At 41.0% G+C, this 24143-nt stretch overlaps 1 protein-coding gene across 2 annotated transcripts in view; it reads right to left on the reverse strand.

The window, feature by feature from the left end:
* AUH (AU RNA binding methylglutaconyl-CoA hydratase) overlaps positions 1 to 21038 on the reverse strand; it is a 125247-nt gene extending 104209 nt beyond the window's left edge. The window contains exons 1-3 of one of the 2 annotated variants that reach the window (XM_074165760.1): positions 20779 to 21038; positions 14405 to 14472; positions 14220 to 14307 (exon numbers count right to left, since the gene is read on the reverse strand). In XM_074165760.1, coding sequence (XP_074021861.1) covers positions 14220 to 14307; positions 14405 to 14472; positions 20779 to 20992 — 370 coding nt within the window. In that variant the 5' untranslated portion in view covers positions 20993 to 21038. The remainder of the gene's footprint in view (positions 1 to 14219; positions 14308 to 14404; positions 14473 to 20778) is intronic. The other variant, XM_074165761.1, reaches the window with a different exon arrangement.
* Positions 21039 to 24143: the final 3105 nt, after the last annotated feature.

Consider the following 24143-nt stretch of genomic DNA (forward strand, 5'->3'; position numbering starts at 1 on the left):
ACAGGCTAAGGACATTATACCTGTATGGATATATACGTACATATATGTACATATATATATATATATGTCAGGGGAAACTGCTAGCATTTAATTGGAAACTGTAGGATCTGGGCATGGCATGGAATGGTATGGAATAAGGGGTGGATGATGTCCTGGGTCTGGCAGGGATAGGGTTAATTGTCCCCAGGATCTAGGGGAGGGACCGGAAGCCACCACGGGATCCTCAGCAAACTGGCTTGATTCACTTTGTCCTTCAGCAGCTTCTGCAACTTGTCTTGCAGGACTCCACACGGCAGCCTTCCACTTTCTATGCTGTCCCACAATCCCGCAGGACCCATCAGTGAACAGGGCATATCTCTTCTCATTTCCTGGTAGTTTATTATACGGTGGAGCCTCTTCCGCATGTGTCACCTCCTCCTCTGGCCATATTCCAAAATCCTTGCCTTCTGGCCAGTCCATAATCACCTCTAGAATTCCTGGGCCACTGGGGTTTCCCATTCAAGTTCGCTGCGTGATCAGTGCAACCCACTTACTGGTAGCATCAGTTGCATGACGTGTGGCAGGGACCCTTTCTTTGAACATCCAGCCCAGCACCGGCAGCCAAGGTGCTAAGAGGAGCTGTGCTTCTGTACCAGCCACTTCCAAAGCAGCTTGAACCCCTTCATATGCTGCCAATATCTCCTTTTCTTTCGGAGTATAGTGGGCTTCGGATCCTCTGTATCCTCAACTCCAAAACCCTAGGGGTCGACCGCGTGTCTCCCCTGGTGCTTTCTGCCAGAGGCTCCAGGTAGGGCCGTTCTCCCCAGCTGTGGTGTAGAGCACGTTTTTAACATCTTGTCCTGCCCGGACTGGCCCCGGAGCTACTGCATGGACTATATCCTGTTTAATTTGTTCAAAAGCTTGTCACTGCTCAAGACCCCATTTAAAATCATTCTTCTTCCAGGTTACTTTATACAGAGGGCTCACAATCAGACTGTAATCTGGGATATGCACCCTCCAAAAACCCACAATGCTTAGGAAACCTTATGCTTCCTTTTTACTAGTTGGTGGAGACATAGCTGCGATTTTATTGATCACGTCCATGACATACAACATCTTCACTGAAGGGGTACCTTTCACTCACGCCTCCAGAGGCTGAGGGCTTGTGTCTTTTTCCCAATTGCCTTGTCAATGCCCCTTTCCATAGACAGAGATCCCAGCTGCCTGGCTTCCCTACCCTCCAATTCCAAGCTACTGGCTCCATTATCCCAGCACCAGAGCAGCCAGGTGACAATGTGCTCGCCTGGAAGTTGGCTGAAATCTTTTCACATGTTCCACAGCTCGCTCAGGGATAGGGATCTAGTGATTATCTCTGGTTCTGCATCTTCCTCCTGTTCTCGTGATGACCCTGGTTCATCGTCATCCCTCACTAAGCGAACTGATTTCTTGGTATATCTCTTCTTCTGGATAGGGGCAACTGATACGGGCACAGGTTGGTTTTCTGGTTCAGTTGCAATGCCTGCCACTGGGGTTGGAGTAGGCACAGCGCCTGCTGCAGGGGCTGGAGTAAGTGCAATGCCTTCCACTGGGGTTGGAGTGGCCGCAGTGTCTGTTGCAGGGGTGGCAGTAGCCACACTGCCTGTTGGCCTGGTTTCTATCTCTTTCTCCTGAGGATGCTGTGCAACATTGAGCAGTGCTTGGTAGATACTGGCCAGGGCCCAGCACAGTACGGTGAGTTGTGCCTCTCTGGAATAGCAACAGCGTTTTCCTTTCAAATATTGTATCACTTTATCAGGGTCCTGTAATTGTTCAGGGCTGAAATCCCAGACCATTAGAGGTGAGAAGCTCTCTAGGTACCTGCCCATGTTCTCCCACATGCTATGCCACCCATGACTCTCCAGCCTCGGGGCAGATCTCAGGGTGGTAGTCTTAAATAGTTGCTTAACCCTAAACAAAAACTGAAAAACATTCAGGAGACCTAGCAATAGGACCAAGCTGGTTTGCACATCCCAAGAGTATTCAAAATTCTCAAAAACTGGCATACCCAGCACAAAAGAGAAAAGGGAGGTGAAAGAGCTGGGGAAAGTATCCCCCCCTGCTTTCCCCATAGACTCAGTGTGATTATTAATAAATTCCCCAAGGTATGGGCAGGAAAACAGTGCCGAATAAACAACCCAACATAACCATCCAAACAGTGATGCTATCATATCATAAATTGATATCGCACAGGACAGCAAAATTATGATCCTGATCTCTCTCCCAGAAGTGATAAACATCATCACGGGGAGTACATAGAGCATGTAAGAGTTTACATAACACAGCCATGAAAACAAACGAAGCAACATTGTGCCCAGCAATTAATACAATAAATACAGATAACAAATTGCTTTTAACACGCTCTGGTCAGATCTGTCGTTATCTCAACCCTCCGAGTGCCCCACGTTGGGCGCCAAAAAGGACTGTTGTGGTTTGGCCTCAGACGGCAACAAAGGACCACGTGGCAGCCGCTCGCTCGGATCGGGCCCCCACCGCCAGCGCGGCCGGGAGGGGAGAATCGGAAGAAAAAGGCAAAAACTCGTGGGTTGAGACAAAGGTAATTTAACAGGACAGCAAGGGGAGCAAGAAACAACAACAATAATAACACTGACAGAGGAATATACAACCGCGAGTACGATACTTGCCAACCGGACTCAGGACGCCCCAGCCCTCTTCCCTGCTTCCCAGGGCTTCCCATCCCTCCCCTATCCCGGCCACCTCCCACCCCCACCCCCCACCCCCCTCGGCGTGGCTCACATGGGATGGAATACCTGTGTCCCTGCTAGATCCTGGGGAGAATTAACCCTATCCCCACCAGACCCAGGACAAGGTGACTACTCAATTTGAGTTAAAACTTATGGAAGAGAACTGGACCTTTGACACCACAGTGGAAAGTCAAAAGAGGTACATAATAGAAGTTAAAAAGAATTAAGTTCCTCATCTAAGTATCAACATATTTACCAGTGATGTCCTGGGTAATAGAGGCCTAGCCAAAAGTTATCCTTATCAATTTAGTATTAACAGGGCTAATCAATAATCTGTATCTTTCTGTTAAAGTGATCTTTACTTGGTTTTAGCCATTTTAAAACCACACAGTTTTTAACCATTTTATATGGAGCATGGATGAGTGAGTGTAACTTCTGACAAAGAATTGATCCATATGCATGCCTTGAAACTGTAGCAAAAGCTCTAGCCAACATCTGAAACTAAGAGCTTGCAGCTTTTGAGAAGATGTAGGACAGTCTATGACACACATGCAACATACACATAATAAAGATCTGATTTGTTTCTTATAACTAGCATTTGAAGATGAGAAAAAGAGTGAGAAATAATGAACTAAAATAGCCACATTCCATCATAATCATGTTCAAGTCAGTCTGGTATCATGCTGGGAGTCAACCAAATTGCTCCGTGCTCCTACTGACCTGTTACCATCACCAAACCATGAACAACTTGATATTACTAAAAGAGAGGCTTATGTCTAATAAAGTCCTCTGTGTTTTCTGTGCAATAAATAACATTCCATTTCAAAATATGCAACACTATCTTGGGAATCTAAAATGTACTTTTTACAGAGATGTACAAGCAGCTTGGAAAGACAGATGAAGTTCCTGAATTGTCATAATGCAGGTTAGGATACTAACCCAGCTTTCAAGAGATAGAAAAAAAAATAAAATTCAGTGTCTTCACTCTTACATACAGAGAACTTTTTCTCCATCCCAAGAACTGAAATGAAAGGCCTATTGCTGATGCAGGCCTATAAAAACAGACAAACAACATTTTGGAATCTAGGAATATATCTCAAACTGGTAATCTAATACCCAATACTCCAAGGCAGTGCAGTTCCAGACTCCAGTAAAAAACTGCAACTGTCCATAGGTAAAGCAGTGAGAACAACAATCCGTATAAGGCATCTCTCAAAGTTTGCACAAACTGGCACCCATCAAGGGCCAGAAGTACAGAAAGAATCTTTTTCTAAAACATGTGTGTCTACCTGAATAGCACTAAAGATACTTTTGGATTAAAAATAGCTAAAGAGCACCTCCCTAAATATTCCATTCTTAGAGTTCATCACTGCTCTCTGAAAAAAGAATGGGAAAAAAGAATAATCCTCTAGGGCTGCAACACCTGTTGGAGCAGGCTTAAAGTGACTTCAAGCATCCCACTAGCGAAATTAAAAAGGAGTATGGTAACATTATAGTAATGTCGGTATTCATTACCATACAGGACATTTTTGGAGCTACCGCAGCTAATGACTCAAGATTTCATTGCTGTTGTATAGTTTTGCACAGGGTTTGACTCTGGCTGGCAGGTAATGACGCCACCATCCACCACCACCACCAATGCCTTGTCAGTCCTGAGCAAGGTCTACTTTGGAAAAACAACTCCCCAGTTTTACTACTGAGCACGACTTCACACATTATGGAATATTCCCTTGCTCAACTCAAGTCAGCTGTGCCAGCTGTGTCCCCTCCCAACCTTTTGCCCACCCTCAGCTGACCCACTGGCACAGTAAGAAGCAGAGGGGTCTTGATGCAGTGCAAGCACTCTTCAGTGACAGCTAAACCACTGGTGTCTTATCTGTTGTGGTCATGAATCTAAAACACAGCACCATAAGAAAATTATCTCTACCCCAGCCATGCCCAGTACAAGTTTTTAAGATCAGACCACCAGTCCACCATGTTAGCACCACAGATCAACCACAAGTGAGACAATCCAAATACTTCAGAATACCTACAGAGAGCTACAGAAAGCTGATACACACAAGTGTAGCAGAGGACCCACCTGAACTGCCCTGTGACTTCAAAGAGCCTAAAGATACCGGTGAAGACTGTGTATATATTCCTGTAGCTTTAGATTTTAAATCAAGAGTTATCTAGCTCTAATATACCTGCAGGAAACTACACAGCCTATACCTTGGCTAAAGGCAACAAATTACCCCATATTAAGGATCTTCCTAACAGGAGAATCTTGAGCATATCAAGAAGATTTTACTCACTTCTATGGAAACAAAGACTGTTCAGATACAGCATCCTCTCCACCAGTCTACCCTACCAAATCAAAGACTTCGGCAGCACCGAATCTTGCAGCCATCAGACGTTGATACACACAGAGAGACACCAGAACTGGTCTGGTGATGGTTTTGCAAGTTTCCAGTTAAGTCTTTATTACTGTAGTCAAATTCATCTTCGCATCTCTACATTACACATGTAGGTAATTACAAAAGCTTCTTACATGGTGTCATGTACACCAGTAGTCATCTAATTACAACCTTCCAAAGATACAGGATAGAAAAGGAAAAAAAAAATAAAGTGTGATGCATTTAAGCAAGTAGCTGTACACTAAGTTCAACACAACTCCTAAGCAGTCCTAAGCGGTGCCACAAGGACTATACTCCAAATCCAACTGAAACATGCATATGAAATGTGGGAGTCATCTACACAGGTAACCTAGAAAAAATTTGTATAAAAATGGTAGAAAAACTACAGAATTCCTTTTTAAAACCAGAATTAAATGCATTGCAGTTGCCGTGGATACTCAATATAGCTATTGAAGATGCATTTCTGTCCTGGTTCTGGCAGGGATAGGGTTAATTTTCCCCAGGCTCTGGCAGGGACACAGGTATTCCATCCCATGTGAGCCGTGGAGGAGGGGGTAGGAAGTCGCAGCTTGAAGCATCCAGGGTGGGTCGGTGAGTGGGTAATCTTTGTACATTCCTCTATCAGTGTTACTGTTGTTTTCCTGTTCCCTTTGCTGCTCTGTTACACTGCCTTTGTCTCGGCCTTTTCTTTTTTGCCTTTTTTTGCCAGAGCTTTGCCTTTTTCTTCAGATTCTCCCCCATGGCTGGGGGAGGGCGAGAAAGCAGCCACGTGGGTCTCCATGGGGGAGGGCGAGAGAGTGGCCACGTGGGTCTTTGAGACAGGCTGAGGCCAAACCACGGCAATTTCCAATTAATATAAGCTCAAATTAGCCAGTTACATAACCAAAGACATCTGTGGATCAACCTTAGAGAAGAATATTTTAAAAAAGATGACAAATACAGAGAAAAACTATTTCTTATTAATCTCTAAACACTAAAATAAAATTTTGGATATATTTTATATCCAGAAAGCTGAGTCTCTTTATAAGAGAAACTGAGAAAACAAATTATCCGACTACCTAAGGACACCCATTGCAGAACACAGTCTTCCCCAGTATAAAATGTTCCACATCCATTTTTTCCATTTTAATTTTTTCTGTTCACACAAAATCTACCCCACAAAAAACTTTACTATTTGAAAATTCATTCTAGCACAAGTACGGTCTGCATGCACATTTCACTATTCTAGGTACTCAAAGAGGTGCCTTTCACTGCTTCATAATCATCTTGACAAGATGTCACTTCCATTTAAATTCTGGGACACACTTGAAGATGCTTCTCCACAGCCCCTGCTTTTGTGAAGTCTGCACAAGAAGTCACTACCAATTTCTACTCAGGAGACTTCTGTATCATTTCTGTAACCATCCAAAAAATCTTGAGCATTGTGTCAGTTTCAAACACCTCACAAAACTGCAGAAGTTCTCCAGCTGTTCAGAACCCTATTTAATTTGCTCATGTGACAAGCTATATGGTTATATTTATTCTCATTAATGAAATTATGTTTAGTCACTTGGTTATAAAAGTCTTACCTCTAAAGGCATTGCAATCACCAATGAGAACGCAGCTAAGTGACCCTTAGCTGATTAGAACTGATTTAAAGACTGCACTGTTGTTGACAGTCCCACCCAAATTCCTACTCAGTTCCTTGTGCCTGCGTCCTCAACAGGAATGGATCATTCATTTGGAGATAAAGAAATGAACGTGATTGTATTTCTCATATTCTTATTGAAAAACTTCCTGGAAACCTCCCATTTGTATTTTTTCTGCAGCTAAAAGGGATATTTACCTATTTATCTATTTACCTGCAGCATAAATCATAGAATCATAGAATTGTCTAGGTTGAAAGGGACCTTTAAGGTCATCTAATCCAACCATCAACCTAACTCTAATAAAGAAAAAAAAAAAAAACAAAAAACAACCAACCAAAAAAACCCCATGTTACTAAACCATGTCTCTAACCACTATATGGTGCCTCAATCACCTCCCTGGGCAGCCCATTCCAATGCTTAATAACACTTTCGGTGTAAAAATTTTTTCTAATATCCAATCTGAACCTCCCCTGGTACAACTTGAGGCCATTTCCTCTAGTCCTGTTGCCTGTGACTTGGGAGAAGAGACCAACCCCCCCCCCTCTACAACCTCCTTTCAGGTAGTTGTACAGAGCAATAAGGTCTCCCCTCAGCCTCCTTTTCTCCAGGCTAAACAATCCCAGCTGCCTCAGTCTTTCCTCATAAGACTTATTCTCCAGACCTTTCACCAGCTTCATTGCCCTTCTCCGGACCCACTCCAGCACCTCCATGTCTTTTTTGTGGTAAGGGGCCCAAAACTGGACACAGCACTCGAGGCGGGGCCTCACCAGTGCCAAGTACAGGGGGATGACCGCCCCAGAGTCCTACTCGCCACGCCGTTCCTGACATAGGCCAGGATGCTGTTGGCCTTCTTGGTCACCTGGGCACACTGCTGGCTCATGTTCAGCCAACAGTTGACCAACACCCCCAGGTTCTTTTCTGCCACACAGCTCTCCAGCCACTCTGCCCCAAGCCTGTAGCACTGCATGGGGTTGTTGTGACCCAAGGGCAGGACCCAGCACTTGGCCTTGTTAAACCTCATCTCACTGGCCTCAACCCATCGATCCAGCCTGTAATGGTTGGGGTTGGAAGGGACCTTAAAGATCATTGAGTTCCAAACCCCCTGCCATGGGCACGGGCACCTCCCACCAGACCAGGTTGCTCAAGGTCCTATCCAGCCTGGTCTTGAACACTTCCACTTTAAAACCATTAGGCCTCATCCTATCACTACACTCCCTTATAAAGAGTTCCTCCCCATCTTTCCTGCAAGCCCCCTTTAGGTATTGGAAGGCCGCTATAATGTATCCCTGGTGCCTTCTCTTCTCCAGGCTGAACAATCCCTACTCTCTCAGCCTGTCTTCATAGGAGAGGTGCTCCAGCCCTCTGATCATCTTTGTGGCCCTCCTCTGGACCTGTTCCAACAGATCCATATCCTTCCTGTGCTGAGGACCCCAGAGACAGACACAGTACTCCAGATGGGGTCTCACCAAAGTGGAGTAGAGGGGTAGAATCACCTCCCTTGACCTGCTGGCCACACTTCTCTTGATGCAGCCCAGGATGCGGTTGGCCGACTCCTGCTGAGCTCTCATCCACCAACACCCCCAAGTCCTTCTCCTCAGGGCTGCTCTCCAGCCATTCTCTGCCCAACCTGTATTTGTGCCTGGGATTGCCGTGACCCAGGGGCTGGACCTTGCACTTGGCCTGGTTGAACTTCATGAGGTTTGCACGGGCCCACCTCTCAAGCCTGTCCAGGTCCCTCTGGATGGCATCCCTTCCCTCCACTGTTGTCGACCACACCACACAACTTGGTGTCATCGGCAAATTTGCTGAGGGTGCACTCTATCCCACTGTCCATGTCTCCGGTAAAGATGTTAAACAGCACAGCTCCCAGTACTGACCCCTGAGGAACACCACTCGTCACACGCTTCCACTTGGACATCGAGACATTAACCGCAACCCTTTGAGTGCCATCTAGCCAGCTCCTAATCCACTGAGTGGTCCATCCATCGAATCTGTGTCTCTCCAGTTTAGAGACGAGAATGTCATGCCGGACAGTGTCAAATGCTCTGTGGAAGTCCAGGTAGATGACATCTGTTGCTCTCCTCTTGTCTACCAATGTTGTAGCACCACTGTAGAAGGCCACCAGATTTGTCAGGCATCACTTGCCCTTGGTGAAGCCATGTTGGCTGTCACCAATCACCTCCTTATTTTCCATGTGCGATTCCAGGAGGATCTGCTCCCTGAGCTTGATCAGCACAGAGGTGAGACTGACATAAACTAAGCATGCAGCTATTTACAAGTGCTGCATTAGCTACAAGCATTTTTTATTTGTACCTTGTTCTACAATTAGCCACAAGGTTAAGGTAAACATGAACAGAATAACATGCATCAAACAACATGCTGAACTCATCTGAACTACATTCCAACAATAGAATCATGTAATTGATCAATTAGAAACACTGCAGCCGTACTTACAGCCAAGAACAAACTTTCATTTAAGATAAACTTTCCTCACTCTCAAAAATCCAGAGTCATTCCAATTTCTTCTGAAATTCAGTATGCCTCCTCAGGGTAGAAGGCAGAGGAGCATTTGGAGTTATCCGACAGAGACACTTCCAAAAGAAAGACATTTCAACCAGTTTTTCTTATGGGATTTTTTTCTGTATACACTAGGAAATCAAACCACAATCCTAACTGTACTTTTTATTGGCTCAGTTGTTCAATATGTGCTCTAGAAAATCATGACAGCTATCAGTTCTTTCTAAAAAACAACACCAGAAACAAAATTAAGAAGTTAAATAACCAATGTCAGACAAATGCAAGCTGTAGGCTCCAAACTCAACAGATTACTATGTGCACGCTCACAAGACATAGCTGTCATATGGCTGATCAACCTGTCAGATTTCACATTAAGTCATGTTGCTCTAGGGGAAATGCAACCATCATTGAGCCTAGTAGTCTAGAAGCAGCTAGCATCAATTTGCATCTGAAACATGGTATAAGTCTGGAATGAAAAAAAGAGGAAGGAACTTAGTTACCATCTACCTCTGAAGGTATTTATTTTTGGAAATGAAAGGTATGTACAGCAACAACAAATATTCAGAAGACACTAAAATATTTTCATGTGTGTTCTGAATCCTCAGAAGTGAACAGAAGAGTAATACATGACCTCTTTTCTCAGTTCATGTGCAGGAGCTGGAATCTGGAGGACCAAAATATGCTCTGGTAAATACACTCTCTCTCCTTGCTTGATTAGCAGAGACTGGAAGGAAAAAGACTACACCCACAGTAATACTTCCCTACTACTCTTGCTAGTTATGCAAATGTAAGAGTAGGTCAAGTGTTTGAGAGCTATTATGTGGTGCCCAGTGACAGGACAAGAGGAAACGGGCACAAACTTGAACATAAGAAGTTCCATGTAAACATGAGGAGGAACTTCCTCACTTTGAGGGTGGCAGAGCACTGGAACAGGCTGCCCAGAGAGGTCGTGGAGTCTCCGTCTCTGGAGAAATTCAAAACCTGCCTGGACACATTCCTGTGCATCCTGCTCTAGGTGGACCTGCTTTGGCAAGGGGGTTGGACTAGATGATCTCCAGAGGTCCCTTCCAACTCCATATCATTCTGTGAACACCAGGTGGAAAGAGGGAAACAAAATAATATAAAAAGAGTCTGTTTCTTTAATTACTGTAACCATCAATCAATAAAACTGTTTAAAAAGAAAAGATTACCTGATCTGAAATATCCATAGTTTGTAATTGCAAAATATAACACAATCCCCATTTCATATCACCAAACACGCAGAGAAGGAGGGGAGGGAGGAAGAAAAGAGAAGACGACTTGGAATCACGCTGAAGGCCTCATCTTGCTAAAACAAAATTTCCAAAGGCAAAATTCTATAATAACTAAAAGTTCTATAAATATTATTTTGCCTTTTATTCAAAGCCCTAGGAAACTGAACAACAAAAGCTTTAAGGTGCAATATGAAGTGTTTCAACTCTTTGGATCACAAACTTTATTGAACACTATCTGAAACCCAGAAAGTAGCTCTTGGGGAATGTATTTTATTTGTACCTTCTTTCAGGCCTTACATAGTTAAGATCAGAAGAAGCTGCAAGCTTGTCTCCAGAATACATTGGCACTCCAAAATAAGGTTTTGCAACTACTTGCAGACAGTCCTTCCTCCCTTCCTCACAGTACTGCATGCTCCAACAGCACTATGCAGCACATTCTGCAAATCTGTTCCCAAAACTACCTGAGCAATATCACTAATATGCATATGCTAAAATTACATTTATAATGAAAAATTAAGCTATTCAAACTGCCTATGTAAATGTAATTCATCTCCTTGTGAACACAGCATAGCTCCTAATTACTTGATCACAAACTTTTTATGCATGGAACACCTGTCTTACCCTATGCAGAGATTGTGCCACCTTCAAGGATGGAATACTGCCAGAAAGTGAAGACTACTGCACATAGTGCCTTGGCTGCAGAACTGGGCAAGCACACAGCACAGGCTTACATAGGCCAGGGCTGTTCAAACACATTCACTCCAGAAAGGCCAAAATTTTATTTATTTGGTTTTAGACAGAGAAAGAAAGGGACAATAAGTGACTTGGAGACAAAGCACTTTTGATGGAAGCATAAGAAAACCTCATAGACATCATGCAATCTTAACCCCAGCCAAGCTCTTCTTTGACTTCTAGGTGTCCCTTTTGATCAGTGCTAGAGCATTAATGAGGAACCTTCTGCACTCGCAGATGTATACAGCATAAGAAAGAAGATACAAAGAAAACAGTGGTAAAGATTCAAAGTGAATTTTTATGCAGAAAAGAAAGGATAAGATTGCTGGCACAACTCTATACTCTTTTATATAATTCCTTTCCTTTTTTTTTTCCCCCCTCCCATTTCACCATATGAAAATTCCGTAACTTGGAATCATACTCAAATCCACATCAGTCATCAATAGAGTTTAAATGTTTTAATCACCCACACTGTCATTTTGTGAAAAACAGCTGGATGTCATGTCTTGTGGACTAGCCCTTAGAAGGAAACAAGAAACTTGCATCCTGACTCTCACAGAGTTTTGTTGATAGCTGAAGAATGGCAAGATTTAAGGATCTTGAATTTCTTTCCATACATAAAAGGGAATTACATTCTAGGACAAAGTTGCTGAATCTGCAGTCTGTAAAACATTAGATGGTGGTCCAAAAAATCGTAATAAAAAAATTATTTTTAAAAACATACATTCCAACACATGCAAGCAAGAAAACATAATTGAGGAAATACAAAAAATAAAACAAACATTCAAAGTTTAGCCTGATTGAATTGCACTACAATGCATAAGAAAACGTGACACTTCACAAGACAATCCTTGCATTTTTAAGGAAATAAACTGTTCTTGAAAAAACACATTGTCCTTTAACATTTAAGTTTGAAAATATTTTCTTCTTTTCTACTGAATTTCCTGAGTAAGTCCCCTCCAGAAAACACTGTATTACACCCAGTGTTTCTCCCTTATCCTACTTCCCTAAGCTGTTACCTGTTTTCTCCATGTCCCACTATGCTTTCTCTAGTTTTATTCTGTTTACAGACACTCCTTAAAGTCATCTATAGAAACAATCCATCAAGCTACTGAGCTCCTTCTGCCTATTTTCACAGACAAACTCTGCTTTAAGTGTTCTAGTTCACCCTGAATTTCAGTTACCACTGTTGGAACACCCCTTATTTCACTGGTTCAGCTGCAGGAGCTTCCTTTATTAGGACCCTCATTCTACCTGTCACTTTTTTAAAAAATTAGAAACACCTGGGCCACATCCTATTTCTACTCCCTTGTTTAAGATCCCGATATAGCTAACCAGCTAGTCTTTCACACTCATCTTTCCAGGGCTAATTTCCCTTCCTAACACCCACACATAAACACCCTTGCATCTTGTCTACAGTCAGCTGTGTATACGTACTCTACGTTGCCTTTTATTCATCCAAACAGGCAACAATGCCTACATTAAATCCTAATACCAAAACAGCTCCACATCTCTGCAAATTCAGCCAACAAAGAACACTGGAGCAGTACTTGGAGCTCAGAAATATCATATTAATAGTATACCTGATACCTGATATCTTCTCTCTCAAAATCAGTATTTCTGATCTCGTATTTGCTATATAACACTACCACAAAATTCATGAATGTTAAATAAAAAAAATTGGTTTATAAAACCCCAAAAACCAAGCAGATGATAACAAATCTCAACTAACGGCCACCTTTATTATGAAGTACATAACACCTAAGTGAAACCCTATCTGCATGTGTTACTCTGATGCTGCATTCTTCATCAGATTAAAAACCACAGCTTTTAAACTATTTTTGCCTGGAGATTATTAATAGTATCTTATCTTTAAAATTTGTTGTTTTAAAACAAGATACAACCTTTAAATTAAATATCCTGATTAATACATGCATATTTAACCTATTTATATGTATTGCTAAATGCTGAATTGATTACTCCCTTTTTTCAAGATAGTTCTTTTCACAAGTCTTATAAGTGACAAACCGTATCTGGATGAAAACAGACTTTTTAAAAGCAACAAAAAAGTTTAAACTCAACTAAAAGTACTTAGGTATGTTACATATGTAAAAATTGGAAAAACTGGTTTGCATTTAAAAGTGAATTAATTTCACATTATATGTGGCTAGCAACCGTAATGACTGCATAAATGATCAGAAAATAAAGATTTTAGAACTAATCTCCTCCTCTTTCCTGACAGTTCTATTTGTACATTAGAAAGAAGAAACTGACTTCTGTTTTCAGTTTCAAATGGAATTTATATTAAATTTGAACAAAGTAAGAACTGGATGGGACATCTAAAAATAAGGAGAGTATCCACTTGCTATCCACAAAAGACACAGTTGTGCTTCAATTGATTTTGATATGTTGACAAATTCTGTTTCCCAGTGTTTGGTAGTTCAGAGAGTTTGTTTTCCTGAGCACTTTGGCAGGACACATGTACTGCCTGATACACGGGTTGGGGTGTGTGCTTTTTGTTTTCTTTTCCTTTCAATTTAAGAATACATTCAGTCTGCAGTAACAGTTACATTCATAATGAATTTTAATTTTAAGTATGTTTCTTTAATTAAAAGTTAATTTTAATGTATTTAAAATATGGTTTTGATACAGCATTCTACACAGGCTTTTTATAGGGCCTTTAGCATTTGTTGGTCCTCCATTCTGAACTACATGTAAGATCTTCTAGGAACTCGATTAAATAATTTTCTACTGCCATGAATACTCTATTATGTATTTTGAAATACTTTATGACACAGATAGAATAAAAATTATATTAAATTCTTGTTAGCAAATGAGGAAAATAATACAAAAATGTTTTGATTGCTACTAAGATGAATATATACAAAAGACACGTTTCCTTGGAATCTGGGCTGTTTTTGTGCAACATAAGACACAGATTTCCCGCTTCTCAGGAAAATTAAGTTTGCATACCAGCACAGAATATCCCTGGGACTTCACTCCGGAATATAACAGTTCGTACTTTCTTATCAGATTTCAAAGCATCCACAGCTTTTGACATCTACAAAGAAATGGAGGAAGGGCAATAACCAAACACTTTTTAAAGTACTTAATTCCAACACTTCACCTTTATACTAAAAACTGTTCTTTTCACTTACCATTTTTAAAAGATTTTTGTTAAGTGCATTCTTGGCATGAGATCTGTTTAATCCAAGCACCACAATTCCTAGAGGGGAAGAAAAATTGTATCATTGTTACAATGTACTAAAATATATATTATCTATGTAAATTATTATTTTGAAATTATAGAAAAAGTATCATTGAGGACTGAAAAAAAATGCTAATGTAATCACTTAACTACTGAGTTTTTGAAAGAAAATAAATTGATTTACATTTTCCAATGTTAAACATTTCATGTTCAACAAAAATTACATTTATTTTAAGAACAAAAATATGGTCCTAACACCTTCACATGGAAATAGAGCTGAATGTATAATTACACAATTGCATGCAATAATTTCATGTTTATGTGTGAAGTACTGGCATGCAATCAGGAAAGATACTTAATTGTAAAGCATATGTTTCCATATTTATACAGCCTGCCTTCAAAAATTTCTTAAAGCAAGAAGTGCTACCAGAGCTAGGACTAGCAACAGGTAAAAGGAAGTTACAAACACAGAAAGAATGCTATCAACGGGAAAACTGAACTTTTATAAAAAAAAAAAAAAAAAAAAAAAAAAAAAAAAAAAAGATTCTCCCCCAAGACACAGAAACCACATTCAATGCTTGGTACACAGCTCCAATCAGACATTCACAGCTCTCTTAGTCCAGTTAGAGATCAGTTGTCTCACTGACTGCTTACATGAGAACTGCTTGAATGTTGCAGCAGAAAAAACATTTGTTTGTTCTTATTTCACACCTCTCACTTAACAGGCATGATTATCAAACAGGAAAATTCCAAAAAGTTTATCTTGGAAATGTCTAAGTTTATCAAGCCCATAGCTATCTTTTAGACAATTACTACCTGCACACACTACAATTCCCTGAATTCTAAACACCAGCTCACAGTCCTATTAAGTTGATCCAGTCCTGGTAAGGTCTTATCAATCAGGACTTTTTTTTTACTTGGAGAATGCAGGGGTAGTTGAGAAAGACAAAGGACTAAGACAGGGACCAGGAATAAAAGACAAAAATGGAGCACTCTCGCAAACAAAAATGCCCACAGTACTGCCATCAGTCTACAAGATGAAAAAAAACTCCAGAAACTCAGTATTTGCCCAGGTGTTTACTACTTCACCACTCAGTTTTGCACATATAATCTATATGTAATCCAGCTCTCGTAGCCTCCACAGGGTGCCTGTCTTGTAATCTCAGGGCATACTACTTCTTTTATTTCAGGGAAACCTGTCATCTCAAACGACTGACTTATCAGCACTTGAGCCCACTCCCCTTCCTACTCCTGCGTGTATCTGCCCATGTGTGTACACAAGAGAAGATTAGAGAGAGCCCCTGCTCCTTCTGCAGCTACCAATTTGAAACCAAGCTACCACTCTCAAGATTCAAATAAAAATGGTTAAACCCAAGTAACTGAGCACAAATGCTGCTTGCCTGCCCCCAGGGTACAATCAATTGCTACGTACACATACATCCTAAAAAAGGAGAGGAACCTGGCTAACCCAGATGACTTCCACTCTAGTTTTCTGTCAGCCTGAATTCCCACCTGTTCATCCCATGGTTGGAAGTATTCATCTGATCTCCTGCAAGTGTCCTTATTCAGCACTTACAAAGGAATCTGTTTATGTTTTGCTAAGTAAATGGAACAACATTCAAGTAGTGTTTCTGACTATAGCACTTTTTTTCTACTGTCACAATTTATTCTTTAGGAGGATTACTCCAAATTCAAATACTCTACATGTTCAACACAAGTAGAGTTGGCAAAAGCAGCACCTCAGAGCAACAAAAAGACACTTGACTTTGATTTTATACTCTAAGGCACACACTGCAAATCCAATGTTTGAATAAACTAGAGATGTTATCATCCTAAACTGTTCTTTAGTTAGCAAATAAAGTCCTTTTCAGAAGCAGTTTCTTTTCAATGGCAATGATCCTTTTTAATTACATTTCTATTTTTCTTCTCCCCAACAGAGCCCAAAGACTGTTGCTCAACCACCAATATTAATGTACCCAGAAGGAAGTTCCAATTAACAGTAAATCACATTTAATATTTTTTCCTATGAAGGTATGATCCTTGAAGACAAATCATACAAGTTGATTCTTCTTAGCAGTGTCATATCAAGTCACAGATCTACCACTTCTGCCTCACCCTCCAGAAAAATAAGTGGTAAATGCAAATGACATCCACACAGCTGTTCTATTTCTTAAATGGGAAAAAAAGATGAAGCAAGAACTGCTACATGAAAAGAGGAAAGTACATATTGCAGTGATGTATACTAAAGCCACATTCCTTGAATTCTTGTTTGAGTCAATTTTGTTCTAGTATTCCATTACTACAGTACCTGGGCATCCTTAAAACAAATTCTTAGGATTCTTAATACTGCAGTGAGATTTGAGAAGTCTTCCCAATGGATTAATTAGTGACCAAACTACAGACAGATTAAGTACCTGTTCAAAGTCACAAAACAGAAATTGAAAAATATTTGATTTCCAGCTGAGAATTCTATCCTCTCCCTTCCCCAACCCACCCCAAGAATCTCCTGGAAAAAATCATTTCAGGCAAATCTTCCCTGTTTTACACATTCAACAAGATTTAAATCCCTGGTCACATAATTTTAGGTGGGATGAACTTCCCTAAACAAGGCAAATAAGAATAATCAGGCTCCATTTAACTCTGCAGAGCTCCACCAACCCAACTGTAAAGAAAAGAAAAAAAACCACAACAAAATGTTCAGACAAGACTGCCATACAGGTAACCATTCTCACAAATATTGTTAGTCATACAGAAAACCCGATTATTTGTATGTATTTTAAAATACCTGTTACATCATCATCTGAAGCATTTAATCATGGTTCATTCTTCCTAAAGCACCTACATATAGGTGTGCTTTCCAAAATCTTTTTCAAAAAACATTTGTTTGAAAAATCTATTTGTAAAAGAATAAAAATAGAAGTTCATCATCACATTCATCAGCAAATATGAGTAGAAATAATAATAAAAAAAAAAATTCCAGTAACTGTATGGTGTTGAAGAAGTAGCAGATATACTAAGAAAGAATAATCATTCACATAACACTAAACTCAATGTCATAGTTTTTCCTGGGAGTCATCTCCACATTATTTCAGAACACTCTTTCAGCAAATAATGTGCATCTATTAAAAATTACATCAACATATTAAAAAATAACTTCCACCTATTAGCTAGGTTCTCCAAGAGACTTGGATGACTCCCAGTGCTGTCCAATATAAGCAGTCACATCCCTGTATACTACTTGCCTGGCCAACCGTCAGAGGAAAAGTGTATGAAAACATACAATACCTTCTCTGCTTGTAAGTTAGCTTTCTCAAAAGAGAAATTTGTCTGTGATATAATTCTTAATGTTTAAAAGAAAACTATATGGAAGCCATACATAATAAAAACAAAAAATGTCTTTTAGTAAGACAGATACATACATATATGAAAGATAGCTCCAAAATACCTGTAAATTCCCTCCTCATTTCATAGTGTACACTAAATTTGGGATTTTTATATAAGTAGTTCATATTGAAAGGTTCTTGTATTTTAAGAGCAATAACAAAAATATATGAAGCTATCATTACTTAAAACTGCTAATAAAGAAGATCGTATTTTTTTCTACACTGTACGAAACAGCGTGGACAAATTTAAGTGAAGTTATTAGATTATGGTTTAACAACAGTTTACATCAGCACTCAGAAAATCCTACTTTAAATAGTGATTTTTATCTGGATTATCTTGTACTTTTTAGTTTTCAAAAAATATTTATACTCAATGTTTGGTAGAAACACATGTAAGGAGTTATTTACAAATAAATCCTGTCTTTACACTTACATTAGTGATTTTGTCTGAGCTAGAAAGAATCATTACATCTATAAAAAAAGTACTTATGGAACTACATTTATTTGTACTAAGTATACACACTCATACAAATGATCTATCCAAATGTAATTTTTCATAACTAATAAAATAATAATATGAATTATGCACTGAAAAATGGAGGGAGGATCAAAGACAGCTAAATTATTTTTGTCTCAACTACTCGGATAAACCAAGGTAGACAAGTTGACTTAGATGTCTATTATTTTAGAATAGTTTCTTAAGCAAACCACAGTGAGTGTACTATGCACAATTCTGGTGGTTTCCGTTGATCGCCTTATCAAGAAGTACTTAAGTGCAAATCATACAGATGTGTACTCAGCAGTATTTTTTAAAAACACCAAAATACTCTTCAAAATCCCACATTTGCATCTTTTTTATCTCTAAACACCACTTAAAAATCTTTCCTGCACTTCTTGTATCAGTAGGTCTCAGCTGCTCAGTCCTGCTTTATTTAAGGAGAGCAAAAGAAGGGAAAGCTTTTCTGACTTATCAGCTAGCTGTCAGTTTCCAACGTCTGAACAAACAACTTCAACTTGAGACCATATTTGTTCTGCCCATTCTATGTATGTTAAAATCCTAACTGATGAGGACAAAAAGCTGTCTTACACACTCTAGCTGAACTAAAAGCAACTGGAAAGTATAAGCACAAAGAATCATTCTAGTGTAAAATCTAAATTTTACAAATATATATATCACACTCGAGCAAGTGACATAGCAACACTTGAGTCAAGACAACAGAGATATTACTCCTAATTCCATCTATAACTTAAAGAACAAAAGCCATAAATTCATTAAAATTTGTAATGGGATCACTAATGCAACTTGGCTAAAAGTTCTGAAATGTCAACAGTTGTAATATATTTCAGCCCTATTCAGTGATAATCAAACAGAATCTTAAATAAAGTAAAAGATACGTATTTTATTAAAAATACTAGCGCACATAAATTGCAACATGTTCAGATTACACAGGCATTTTACAATCACATTCTCACATCTTTTGTATTCTAGTACAGATCAAATTTGGAAGCTGGTAAGTCTTGAATACCAGTAACTAGCCCTTCCAAATATAGTCTAATTTCAACTTATGTTTAACAACTTGCCAAAAACTGCAGTATACGAATCACATGAAAGTATTATGAAGCAGCACAGTTTGCTACTTCAACTGCAAGCAAAAGATTTGCCTAAAGCTACAAGATATGTGCCTCTACATGAAGCAGTTACTGTCGGTTTTCCTGCGTCGCCAGCACCCTCAGCTGTGAAAGTCCCTGGACAATACATCCTTCTCCGAGCAATACAAACAGACTAGGTATGGACAAGAGCATAACCACAGCATAAACAAGCATGTGTGTAATGTAAAACATAGTCAGAGGGACAGTGTCTGCCCCTGTGTATAGTCACGAAGTATGTAATGGAAGAATATGACAACCACGCCAGGGTCCCACTTAGAAAGGTCTAGTATGTGAACTGGTAGAAAAAGGAACTGTAGGTTAGAGAAGAGCAAGAAAGACCACAAGGGCTTATATGAGGTTAGTGTCCTAATGCAGGAGGTACATTACATGCTGTAAGCAGATAAAGATAGATGAACTTGACACGCAAGGCGAGGAGGAGGGTGTGCAGTAGCACCATGAGGAGGAATCAGAGACATGTTTCTTTCACAGAAACATCGGTTCTTTGTGCTGATAAAGAAGGCATATGAAGCTTATGACTCCTTCTGGCTTACTTCTAGACCCTTGCTCTTTTCCTGTATTAACCAATAGTATTTGTTTCTATGTCCATGTTGTGATGTACTGCCCCTAGATCACTCTGGAGCATGGATTTCTTAACCAGGTGAGTTGAAATGAGACTTTTGGTATACCTGAGCAGAACAAGGTCGCAGAAGTTGACAGCACTGAAAGCATGGGGGAGTGTGCGATGGTTACTAGGAAAGCATCATGAGTTGGCCGCTAGTGCTGAAGGAACACCTTCCAGAACACAAAACGTGGATACCACTTCTGCAACCTTGTCTGCCTCTGAACCCAAGCACATTAACAGGTGCAGGAAGCAGCACGACTGTAGCAGTTTGCTGCTAAACTTTATTTTCCCCTATTAAAGTAGCCAACCGATGCCAACTCTGAAAGGTGCAACTCGCACATATGGTACATGCAGTGTAGTACTCTGAAAAAGAAAAGCTAAGAGAGACCCAGCTGACCCAGTTCTGCAACCGCTATGCCAGCAGCTCCCAGCACCCTGCGACAAAGCCACGGGCCGCGGCCGAGGCGCCGAGGAGGAGGAGCCACCGCCCTCTTCCCGCCCCCCGCCGCCGGGCAGCTTCCCCCGGCACCTCCCCCTCCCTGCCCCGCCGTGGCAGCCGACCCACAGGGCCGCGGCGGCACACAGGGGTCACTCCGGCCCGGCGGCCCGGGCGCTGCCGGGGGCCGAGGCAGTAGGGCCGCCCCACGGCTGCCGCCTTCCCCTCGTTACCTTTGTGCTCGTCATCCAGGTACCGGACCCGCAGCTCCTCCTCTTCCTTCGCCTCGGAACCGTAGCTCCTCCCGGCCGAGGGGAGAGCGCCGGCGGCGCCTCCCCGCACCGGCGCCCGGCGGCCGGGCCGGCCGAGGAAGGCGGTCGCGGCGGCTGCGGCTGCCAGCCTGACTCGGCCGTGCAGGAGGCCCAGGCCGCCCAGCGCCGCCGCCATGCTGCTGCCTGCGCCTCCAGCGCCGCCGCAGCCTCTCGCGACCGCCGGCCCCACTCCTGCCGCCCACGTGACCGGCTGCGGCACGCACGGGGCGCCGCCGGCCCTCTCCCCGCCCGCCGCCGAGGCGCGAGGACCCTTCACGCTGCTTGGGCGACCAACGACCGCCCGAGAGACGTTGGAGCGAGCCGCGAGAGGCGGCGGGCAGGGGAGGGGGCGCCTGGCAAGCATGAAATTAATACAAGTTGGTGTTCAGAGCTGGGTTTATTTGTGTAAAGCGACGCCACTGGTGTGTCAGGTCGCTCTCCATGCACACTGGCGAGCCCACCAGCGTGAAACGAGTCAAAGGATGTGGGTGGTAAGGGTGGAGGTGGGAGATAGGTCATGGTAACACATGAACTTGCACTGAATCAAGGCAACGGTGGAATCTCACCAGTCCATGTGTTGAGGTTGCTACAGCTGCAATTAATCCAGGACAGTAATGAGGCTGCTAAAGCTGTGAACTTTGTCTTCAGGTTTATTTACTTCAAAGAATTAGGCCTTGAGAATGGACATGCTTTTGAGCATGACATGCCTTGAGAATTGACATGCCCTGTCATGTTCAAAACTCAGTTTTACTAAAGCAGCCAGATAAAGGTGTACTGCTTCCGAGCAAAGGCTCAGATGGGGCCATTTTGTTTGCTGTTTGGGAAAACTAGCTACTGCATTCCTCTCCTTCATGCAGTTCCTCAGCAGCTACTCCACTACCTTCCTTCTGGAGAAATGAAGTTCTAGAATTAACGTCCTATATGTTCTTGCAGAAGCACCATGAAGGGTAAATGTGAGGGGGGAGGAATAGGCAGACTACCACCTTGCATTTATTGTGTTTTACTATTTAAACAGGACTATAGCTCGTGATTAAGAGCCTGTTCCAGTAAAGCCCACAGTATGCTTTTTTGCAGCAGAAAGGAATAAAGAATGCCTGGCCTGGAAATTTTGCTCACAGTTGAAGAACATTTTATTTTATGAGAACGAATTTTGAAAGATCATACCCAATTATGTCAACAGAAACAGAGAGACAGTGCTATTCTAAAAGGCACAGGATAAGGTAAAAAGACATTAAAAGCAGAACTAGATTCACTACAATACCATAATGTTGCCTTGAAGGTGAAGGAGATGTGTTGTTCCTGTAGAGCTGTCATTTGTAATGGTTCCCAGGCTCAAGGACTAGCAAACACTTGCCTGAGCAGAGGTCACCATATGGAATCCAGCCCAGTAGCCTCATATCTGTTGTACAAACACCCACAATCATGGTTAAAGCTGAAAGAATTTTAAAAGTACAATTTTCTTTTACACCATCACTGTTTGGTTTTACTTTCTTAGCATAAGAAGTTAAAACAAAATTAATTTCTATTCATTTTTCCTGCAGTTTCCCACATCTATATTGCTAAGGCATGTTTACACCTAGATAAAAAGTTTTCTTTCCAATGACCTTTTCAGTGTTTTTTGAAAACAGATGGTTGTGAAGAGTGATAATATAGCTATCGTTGTAACATAACAAAGTTAGAATTTTTTTGCACTCTAAAGAGTAAATTTTTTTTTTAAATGAAATTTTGAATTTTTGGCAACCGGAGACATAAAGATGCCTGCTATGGTGGGTCATTCTGTTCTTTGAACTGTGTCTCTGTATTAGTAATTAAAACTGCATAATAGTCATACAAGTGGGTTTTATTTTGGTAATTTGATACTACAGTGCATTTTGTAACACTGTATATTCAGTTCTTCACATTGCACTGACATTCAAGCATGAATCAGGACTCTTGGATGAAAGCAAAGTTTTCCATATTCTCTTGTTCCCTGTTTTTTTTACTGTGGTTTAGTTCTAACAACACAGCTTCAAAGTCAAAGTAGTACATGGAAAGCACATCTAGTTACAGAGGGAAAACACATTGACATGCGGATTATTATTTAAACCTATGTCCTAATAAGAAAAGAAAATGGAGCAACCGGAACAAAACTGTTAAGTAACAACCTAAGTAACATATGACATTGCTTGGTAGACTGATTGCTGCTGCACACAGAAATCCTAATATTGATACTTGGTGATGGGTAAAAGAAATTGTTTAGTATAAATCTTGACTCAGCCTCCTTTATGCCCAGAGAAGCAATGTTAGCATGAATGAAACTAGAACCAGTGTAGATGAAGAATAGCTCAGCAATTCTCTGCACTCAGCTGTTACTTTTAATGTGGTCACTCAATCATAATCTAATCCAAGGGAAAAAAAACTTGGAACATCCTTCACCCTAACTGATTATACATTTGGAATCACCCTGGAAAGCCCATTCACATCAGGTTGCAGGTTCTCACAATGTACAGGGCTGAGACTGAAAAGGGAAATACACATGCGTTTTCTAGCTTTGCTCACAGCTTTTGTTTGAAAATACAATCTGAAGGGACGGGGATTTGGGGCTTGGGGTGGTTCTTCTGTGGTTTTGATTCAATACTGTTGCAACTTAGGCAGCACAGTGTGTAGTGGTAGAAATGTGTAGAAATGGAGAAACTGCCTACATGCTTAGTGGAGAGAAGTTTCTTCAGAACATAATTCAGCACGCTTCAGTGCAGGGCACCTGCCATGATTCACTTTCTAGAGGAACAGTCTCGTTCTTAAGTATAATGGAGGAGCGTGGACTCTAAACTTAAGATCTAAATTAGATACCTAAAATCAAGGAGTGTGAATGTTCAGTTAGGCATCTGGTATTATTAAAAATATTAATAGACATTCGAAATGAAGCAGAAAAATAATTGCATGTGTATTTATACTAATATGCAACCTTACAGGTAACAATGAAAAGGTGCAGACAATGTGTACAGTGAAGTGGGAATAAGGACGAGAAGGAATCTTACCATGTTAAAAGTTGCCTTGATTTTCTTACATTGTGCATATAGATAAGGTGTAACAAATAGTTTCATTTTCCCTGGATGAGTGCATCAGTGGCAGTGTATAACTAAAGTGAAAAGTGAACACATTTTAGAGGAAAAATGGAGCACCCAGTTTTGGCTTTTCAAGCTGAATCACTAGTCTTTCTTGCAAATTGGAAATTAATTGTCTCTGTAAAGTGGCTGGTGATATATGAGAGTGAGATCCATTAGCTACCTATAAAGGTTTATAAAGGT

The sequence above is a fragment of the Numenius arquata genome, chromosome Z (genome assembly GCF_964106895.1).
Source record: "Numenius arquata chromosome Z, bNumArq3.hap1.1, whole genome shotgun sequence".
NCBI lineage: Eukaryota > Metazoa > Chordata > Aves > Charadriiformes > Scolopacidae > Numenius > Numenius arquata.